General features: G+C 38.5%; 1 protein-coding gene across 10 annotated transcripts; it reads right to left on the reverse strand.

Moving 5' to 3' along the window:
• Window positions 1-5,435: 5,435 nt before the first annotated feature.
• Window positions 5,436-9,257, reverse strand: LOC121984316 (leucine-rich repeat extensin-like protein 3). Of its 10 annotated transcripts, XR_006112849.1 has the most exons (6): window positions 8,389-9,250; window positions 7,801-7,934; window positions 7,133-7,189; window positions 6,584-6,674; window positions 6,007-6,081; window positions 5,436-5,635 (listed from the first exon to the last, which is right to left on the reverse strand). XR_006112849.1 is itself a non-coding variant. In XM_042537196.1 (4 exons), exons 1-4 carry the CDS (start codon window positions 9,009-9,011, stop codon window positions 6,016-6,018), a joined length of 639 nt encoding a protein of 212 aa, XP_042393130.1. In that variant the 5' UTR covers window positions 9,012-9,255; the 3' UTR covers window positions 6,006-6,015. The 10 variants fall into 10 exon arrangements, 2 of the variants coding, with proteins under 2 accessions (XP_042393130.1, XP_042393131.1); XR_006112848.1 differs by lacking the exon at window positions 7,133-7,189 and having other exon boundaries at window positions 7,662-7,934; window positions 8,389-9,248; XR_006112846.1 differs by lacking the exons at window positions 5,436-5,635; window positions 7,133-7,189 and having other exon boundaries at window positions 6,006-6,081; window positions 7,662-7,934; window positions 8,389-8,921; window positions 8,990-9,255.
• Window positions 9,258-9,508: the final 251 nt, after the last annotated feature.

Genomic DNA, 9,508 nt, shown 5'->3' on the forward strand with positions numbered 1-9,508 from the left:
ATCGTGCTAAACAATCCCACGTCGAGATGCACATCTCGAATCCAAGTCCCAATTTAGGAGTCTCCTCTATTGATTCACAGCCGGGGAAAGTGGTTGTAGGAAATGATGGATAGAACTATGGATTGCCGGCGAATAGTGCTAGCCGAAGCTCAATCTAATACCGACATACTCCTCTCCATCACTAGCTCTTCTATTGATGGTTCACAGTAATCAACGATATATGTTTGGTGGTTGGATGACTCCAAGCAAGTGACCGGCTGCACCTTGAAGGCGAGAGGAGAAGTAAAGGGTGGCTGGACCCTTGAGACAACACCCCTTTTTCCTCCTTGGCTGGCGGCAGCTAGATCAAGAGAGAAACTTGATGTCGGCATGGGGAAACAACGACTATCAAGATTGATAGCGGTTGGCAGTGCAAGCATCGGTGTCTCACCGTCGAGGTGGATCGACAGCGTCGGCTGGAGGAAGATCAGTGCAACACGGCAAGATTGATTCAAGCTAGGGCATGGTCAAAACAAAGAACTTAGATGCTCAGCTTTAGGCGAACACCTGGTATCCGTATCCCGGAGAGGGGAGATCAGGTGGCACTCGACTGACTGATGGCTGGCGATCATTGTCAGTCGTGGTGGTCGGTGGTGACGCAGCGAGAAAGAAGAGGGCCATCGGTGGAGGTCGCGTGAGGGAGAAGGAGAGGAGGTCAGGAGAGAAGAAGGGAAAATTGGCGAGAATGAGTATGAATCCAGAGTTTAGGGCTTTAGCTTTTGATTTAAATACTTAGGTTAACTTAATTAAACTATAAGTTAATTCCTCAATCAACTCCCACTTATTTGGTTATTCCAAATAGGTTTTTCCTAAGAATATTAAATTCATCTCCTTAAACATGTCATACTAGCTCCATTTAAATCTAGAAAAAATTTCTAAAAATTCCTAGAAAATTCCATAAGATTATTTCTCAAATAACTTTATTATTTTTAAATTACTGTATCTTACATCGTCGGTCGACTGATCAGTTTGGTCCATCGAACCTTCTATCGGTCGACTGAACATGCTCCCTTCCATCTTCGTTGAGATCTGATCTTCGCACATTTAATGAGCTTTAATGGTTCGATCGACCGATCATCTTGTTCGTCGACCGAATAGTGAACCTTCCCTGTTCGTTGGTATTCTTCATTAATGTGCCTTTAATATGATGATCGTTTGGTCGATCGATCCTTGTGTTTGGTCGACCGATCAGGCTATCTTCCATCTCTACTTCTGATCGATCTGATATGTACCATGCCTGCATGGTTCAGTCGACCGATCCATGGGTTTGGTCGACCAGTCACTTTACCAAACTCTGCTTTGACTGATCTTTGGTCTGAATCAACTTGGTTTAATTGATTGATCCTGGTGTTCGGTTGATAGATAAATTTTAGCTCCTGCAAAATAGAGTTAAAATGAAAGCTCCTGCAAAATAGAGTTAGCACAGTAATATGAATAATAGTAAAATGCATGAGTAGTAATAGACAGTAAAACTATTTTGATCTCAACTTGAAACCTTCCCGGTTTCTTCAGTGGCTCTTCTCCAGTTGCTTACCTTAACCTACCTGCCAAATATTGGTCCTCCATACCTGTTTAGACTTTGCCGCTTAGCTTCGGATCGTCTCACCAGGACTTTCCCTTGATCTTCGGTCCTCTAAATCTATCAAGTTGTCCTGCCAAGTGTCGAGTCCTCTTGACCAACTTGGTCTTTCTGCCTGGCTTCCACGATCTGCTAAGTCATTCCTACCAAGCTGCGACTAAGGTTTTCCCGGTTGAGTAAACAGCCTGCACACTCAATCAACTTGTTAGATCATAATAAGACTAAACTTGAACCTTTGACAACATTAAAACTCAAGTTCAATTATGGTGCATCCTGCAACAACACCTACATCCTAGAACAATAAAAATCTACTCCATAATGGAAAAATATACAATCCAAGAGCTCAAATACATAGAATTTCAAGAACCTTAAAGAAAGGGGAAGAAAAACTTATTCTTGGAGTCGTGTGAAGCCCTTGGACAAAAATCTTGGAGTGTCGATAAGGATGGAGCAGCAGGACGACCTCAGATCGCCCAAATGACACCTTCGAATGTTGAGATTTAACCTAGATGGTCACTTCTTGCCTAGGATCCTCCTCCTCAAGCAAGGAGATGAAGTGCCCATCTTATAGAAGTAAGGCACGGTGTGGCCGTGCCTCTGGGCACGACCTGACCAATGCTTGGGCTTATGACCGTGCCATTTGGCACGGCCAGATCCATCTTGTCTTGGCCACAAATACCTGGCCGTGCCATTTGGCACGTCCCTTCCCTGCTTCTGGCTTCTTTGTCGTGCCTTAAGGTACGACCAGAGCCAGCTTGGCTTTATCCACACGGCTAGACCATGCCATTTGGCATGGCCAAAGTAGAGCAACTCTGCCTTTCTTCTTCTAGGTCGTGCCATTTGGCATGGCTAGCTCTTCAAAACTACACCTTCAGGTATATGGACATGCCTCAAGACACATCCAAGTCTAACTTGGCTCTGGAGGATGGCACGGGCAGCTTTTGGCTATGCTATGGGACACAGTCGGGACCATTTCTTCTCTGATTCCTTCCTTAGCCATGCTTCAAGGCATGACCAAGTCTAATTTGCCTCTGAATTGAGTCAGACACTCCAATCCTTGCTTCAATTGATCTTTATTTGCGCCTTAAGCATCCTTTTCTGCCCTAAACTGCTCTTGAAAGTGAAAACAAACACCGAGTAGATCTCTGGACGTAAAACAGTAATTATACTAAATTATGATAGAAAAGGGTACAAAACACTTAGATCATAAGCATGAACTATGCGTAGATGTGCGTCTAATAGTATAAAATAACATATATAATCTACACGCATTACATCCTAGACTTAAACCTTTACTTATCCTCAGGCAAAGTCTACAATCTAGATTCATGAGCTAAAAATGTGTATCTCTAGTGATTCTATTCAATTCTATCAATCTTAGTGAAACTAATGAGCATAATCGATAGTGATCCACCATGAAGCCCATGATTGTTATCAAGTAAAATTCTACAATCTAGAAGCATGTATAGGAGTAATTGCATCATAATCTTTGGTGAATCAATTTAACTCTATCAAATAATTTCAATAATGAGCATGATCATAAATGGATTTAATTAGCCTAAGAGTGAGTTCTCCGTGCTCAATGCAAATCGTGGCCTAAATTTCCCAAGTTTCAATTCATAGTCTTAGTCAAGTTGTCATTGAACCATCTTTTCCTTTTATTCCCAACTGCAAACACTTCTTGGTTCATCTTTTCCTAGATTTACCCAAGGTCTAAAGAATGTGCTTGATAACAAGAGAAATATAATGTTCATTTCTCCAGTAACCTAACTCGGTCTCAAGGGGGCAAACAACTAATTTTCACTCATGACAATAAATTTTTCAATCCCTTATTTCATATTCTTTTTTTTTTCAATTGCATGTTTAAAATGATGTAGTTTGTGGAATTTCTATTTTTCCAAATGAGCTTTAATGTTTCGAGCATCAATCTAATAATCGAGATGTAATTAAGAAATCACCATGGGAATTCAAGTACTCATCAAGTCTAATGATTCATGACTATTTTCAAAACTTTCAACTATCAAAATAAGACAAGGTGTATAGAGATCCTCAAGCTAGACTAGAATCAAATCCTTTCAACAAAAAACAATACTCATGTCCTGCTATTAATAATAGAGAAAAGTAGATCACCAAACATACTAGCACTTATAACCTATCAACATGAATCTAAACCATAAATGTGTGAAAATTTTTGCTATCAAACAAATCATATGATCATTTTGTTCCACTATAGATAGAAAAATAGATCATTAAATATACTAGTAATAAGAAATGTTGCTTATGACCTCTAGATAATTATCGTGCTAGAAGTTTACTCTTGGATAAGTCAGTAGTAATTGTGTGGATAATGCAACTCAAAATGCTTCAAAAATTTTATTATGACTAAAATCTAAATTTTATTATGAAAATTTAAACTATAGCCCAACATATATGCATCTAAGTATGCATCCCCCAAGACTTAAACTTTTCATTGTCCCAATGAAAACAAAGCCAAATATGAAAGAGAGTTAAGGTTAAAGGAGTTATCAAGTGAGACGTGCCAAGTTAATGAGTCAATCAAGTTTTAAAATTACTCCATTATCCTCAGGCCTCCTAAACAATGTATCCTGAAAAAGTAGTATGGACAAGAAAAACTAAGTAAAGGGATTGAGTTAAGAAAATAGAAAATAAAATAAATTAAAATAATAACAAGAAAGAAACTTGGGTTGCTTTCCAAGAAACACTTATTTTAGGTCTTAAGCTCAACCACCTCATTAGGCTCATCAAAATTGTAATCTTGCCAGAGTGAGAAACTTCTTCCAATGACCCATATTATTATGAAGAGAGCTATTATCATAAGAGCAGTGTAGTGTATCATCACTCTCTTCATCTTCGTCTCTTAAGAGTCCTTTCTGGCGGTCGGAGATGGTTCAGTGTGAGCATCCAATATTTGGCCTCTTGAAAACTTGCACACCCACAAAAAAAACATACCTCCCACATACATGTTAAATAAGTTAGAACTAGAATCATATCAAGTTTAGTTAAGCAATTATAAGAAATAGAATTACATCTAACAAAATCAATTATAGGTACCTCTATAAAGTTTTCTAAAAGATCACTAATGATATTTACTTTACATTGCTGAGAGATACCTGAAAGTTCAAAATACACTACAACAAAAACCTTCATAGACATCGGTTTTCCACCGGTGTCTATTTCATTTTCGACCGATGTTTATGAAGCCGATGTTAAAAGTCTACCATTTTAGATATCGGGTTAAAACCGGTGTAGTATCACTTAACGACACCGGTCTTCGAATCGGTTATTAAGCAGTGTAGTATCACTTAACGACACCGTTTCATCAGCAGTGTAAAATCGATGTAATATTGTATGTTAATAACACCAGTTTTGGCAGCGGTAAATGACCGATGTAATATTAGTTAATAACACCGATTTTGCAGCGATAGAAAACCGATGTAATATGTATATTTTTTAAAAGCACAAATTTGATTTCCGAAACAATGAAAAACCGACAATAACAAAAAAAAATACACAAATATTCATAAATTATACAAATATTCTTCATTCAATAATATCCATAAAATACACAAATATTCACAAATTATATAAATAATCTTCTTACAACAATATCCATAAAATACCCAAACATTCTTTTTACATCAAAAGCTAGCTAATAGATATCAAAATCAAGGTAGAACATTATTTTAACACATCAAGGTAGAACCACACTTCAAATGTAATCTAGCATGCATTCAGCCCACTCGAACCGCACTTCATCAATTTCAACTCTGGAGTACTTGAGATTTGTAAACTGTAAAAACACATAAATCCACCATATGTCAAGACCATCATTCCGTCCAAGACATTAATTTTCAATAGGCAAACAACAAATGATGCTGAAACAGGAGCAGGTTTCTCAATGGTTGGTTCTTTCCTAACAGCCTCTGATTCATTTTCAAGTTCCTCAACATCATCATCATCACCCATGTCAAGACCATCATCCTCACTTTCACTTTCCTAAACACAGGAAAAAAGAGAGTACTTGTTATAAATAAAATAAACTTAAATATCTTATATAAAGAAACATGTAAGAAAAGAACTGACTCTCACATGTGAGAGTAAAGCAAATAGTAGATAAGCATAATCACTAGCAAGCAACAAAATTAGCTAATAGGAAGAGAAGATTTTTATTTAAACAGATAAACTCAGAAACTCAAAAAAGATTCTACTTATATTGACATAATAAATTTTCAAAAGAACAAAATGAAATAGGAAGAGAAGATTTTTATTTAAACAGATAACCTCATAAACTCAAAAAGATTCTACTTATATTGACATAATAAATTTTCAAAAGAACAAAATAAAAGATTCTTCCTTCATTCTTAAACCTCATAAATCTAAGCAACATGGAGGAGAAAGGTTTCCATCCCGGGCAAGGCAGCCGCAATCTTTCGAAAGAGAGCCTGAAAAGATTGAGGAAGCAATTAGTAACCGCAGTCCTTGAAAAATCAGAAATATTCAGATAAATAAATAAGAAGCCATTGGATTTGATGGAAAAATTGATCCACAAACTTATTCTCAGCCATGAGAATAAAATATTGAAGCCCGAGTTAATAATAGTGTATATGTTAAGTCCATATAAATCCTATTCATTAGCTAACTTCCCTTGCTAGCCTTGTGAGACTAAATTAGCATGCCATTGTTAAGCATTTTGTCAGGAATTGAACATAATTAGGCACGTAAAGATGACATATGTTTGCTTTCAGTGCATCTGTCTAACAAGTATAACATCATTAGTTTAATGATCTTTGGGCCAAGTCATTGGTGCACCTAAAGGAGATGTTGGCAGTACAAGTATTTGTCTGTTTCAGCTGTGATCAGGCATATATGCATTGGTAATTTGAAAAGCATAAACATGAAGTGATTTTGAAGCATAATAGGTTCTTGTCATGGTATGATAGCTACCTTTATATTGAAGCCAGCTTTTGCGCTTGTTTTGATAAACATGACACCGAGCTCTTGCGCTTTACCTTCTCCTTCTTCTATGGAGACTTGCCTATTAATAACAATAAAAAGAACAATGCAATGAGTCAGTTCCCATCCTCAAGGACAGACTTGGAAAAAGAAGCTGACATGAGATGATAAGAAACATTTATAGTGACTGATGGTATTTTTGATGACTTGTTGGTGACCACTTTGCAGCATTAGTGTTGAATTCAAGCAGAGCTTATTCACTTGAGAGGGCAACACACTTGTAATATATAGGTATAATGGACAACCGACATTCATCCATGTGGGATTAATGAGTAAAACTCATTTCATCCTAAAATGACTAGTCACTCTATGAGGGATACACTTTCAATATAGAAGGTCATAGTGATCTATAAACTCAAGTAATAGAACATAATTACATGCTACTCAAGCAATTGACCAATTAAATGAATAAGATAAAAATTTGTCAATTGAAAATGAAAAAAAATCATCAAGTTCTTTTTTAACCATTGGTGGGCTTACATTCTCTATATGAACTTCACCAACTTTCACAATCTCAATCCTCTACATATGCAAGAACTGAACAAGGAAGGAGAAACATGAGGTAACAATATTTGAATACTAGTAAGACCTTTCAGATTTAATTAAACATGCAACTTAGAGTTCCTGGTAATTGCTACAAGATTAATGGAATGATCGCATCACTTGGGCCTGCAAGTTTGCATCGAAAACTCAGAATTCAATCACATGGATATCCAGGATGCATCCATAAAGGAAACTGTAAGAGTAAGAAAACTATAACATCGAGTAAAACCAATTTGAAACTGATTTATCATGATCAACCTCCTAAATTACACTCAAAACATACTAACATAAAGAGTTGCACATTGTGCTTTTACCCAACCTGCTTCTAAGAAACCATGTTTTTATTGGTAACGGAAGCAAAGAAGCATGAAAGGTAAAATGCAACTTAAGAAGGTTATACAAATAAGAACCTGGTGAATGTAATCCACCTTGCAGCAGCACACTAATACTAGAGAAAGGGAAAAACCTCGATTAACTTTCACAAGGATTTCTGGCTTGCAAATTGTTAGTCAAGCTATTCTGTAGCAGCCAGGCCTTTTTTTCTACTTTCATTTCGTGCAAACCAAATCCAACTACCATGCTAGTTCATCATTCTAGGTATCTACCATATAACTGGTTTATGTCGCAGAGATTGTGGACCAAACCGTCAAGAAAGCTCCTCTTCCGGATTATCTTGAGGGCATCTGATCATCTCTAGTATGTTCACAACTTCAACCATATCTGGCCTGGTAGATGGCACCTGAGAGGTGAAGTTCAATATAGTGATCTATATTTAGAGGAATAAAAAAAAACATGAACTGTGTTATGTCTAAGAACAAATCGTGCAAGTAGACCGTCCAAACACATTCAAGGAGATTTCCACTTAATATGATTTCTACTGAGAATTGCTTGGTATGGTATTTCTCAGTATTGAGCAGAACATCATGTGCCCAAATGAGTATGACACCTGTGCACAGCATGCATGACCTACACAAAGCATGTGATGAGTTGTAACTTCGGTACTATGATTTTTTTTTACCCCAATTGCATACTAAAGTTCAAACAACACATTAACGCACGTGCAATGAATCTTGGAGAACAAGAACTTGTAGAGAGGAGTTTTCTTCTCGAGTAGAGTTTTTGGAATCTAGGGAGTGTTTTAGATGACGTTTTGTTTCTATTGTTCCAAGTGTAGACGTCTCTCAGAAGCATACCGTCGAACACCTTCTCCGCGTCGGCGATGCTGCCGCACTTGAAGTAGAGATTGATGAGCGAGTTGGTGGCGGCGACGTCCATGGGTAGATTCTTCTTGAAGACGAGAGCTTGGATCTGCCTTCCCTGGTCCAGCGCGCTGAGATTGGCGGAGAACGAGAGCGCATTGGAGAGGGTGAACTCGTCGGGGTCGAGGGCGGAGGTCTGGAACCATTTGAAGAGGCGAAGAGCTTCCAGCAGGCGACCGTCGAGGGCGAGGCCGGAGATGATGGCGCTGAGGCAGCGAGGATCGCGGTGGGTGGTGTCGGAGACTGGGCATGCTTTGGCCGATTGAGCTGCTCGGGAAAGGGAAGTGACGGCGGCTCGAGAGGTGGGAACTTACACTGACGGTGGCTCGGGAAAGGGAAGTGCCAGCCTTGGGCTTCGCTTTTCTGGTCTCCTCCGTGACGAGATGTCGAGATCCTCGAAAGAAAGAAGATCGAAAACTTAGAATTTGATGAAGAGGGAGAGAGGAAAGAGGGCAGCGGTAAGGTTCCTGTAAATTTAGAATTTAGAAATAAAAGGTACGATTTGATCGTCTTGATTAGTGGAACTTAGTATCACCTTTCCCTCTAGTCGTCTTCATCTTGCCTCCCTCCGCCGCTACTATTTTGAAACCCTAGAAAACAAGACCAACTCGTCACCTCTCTTTTCTCGTTCCTCTTCTTACCCAAAGGGAGGAGGTGGAGGAGATGCGTCGTGAGTCAATCCTGATCAGGAGAGGAAGAGGCGTCAATCTAAGAAGGGAAAGAGGAACATGAAGCTGAGAGAGATGGTTGGACTGCCTGCGGCGAGGAGGAAAATGGTGGTGGCGTCGTGACAGTATACGGTGAACGGCGCGATATAGGTATAGGTTTAGAGGGAAGAGTGAAGTGTTGCAAATTTCGGCTAACTATTGGTGGGAAAAATATATTATTTTATTTTATCATAGACACCGGGTTTTAAAAACCGCTGTTAAAATCGATGTCTTAAAAAATCGATGTCTATGAGCGAAAATCTGGGCTTATAAACACCGATTTTTGGAAAAATCGGTGTAAAATACTCAAAGACATCGGTTTTTGCTTAAAACTGTTGTTGTTCCAC

This window comes from Zingiber officinale, chromosome 5B (assembly GCF_018446385.1).
Source record: "Zingiber officinale cultivar Zhangliang chromosome 5B, Zo_v1.1, whole genome shotgun sequence".
Lineage (NCBI taxonomy): Eukaryota > Viridiplantae > Streptophyta > Magnoliopsida > Zingiberales > Zingiberaceae > Zingiber > Zingiber officinale.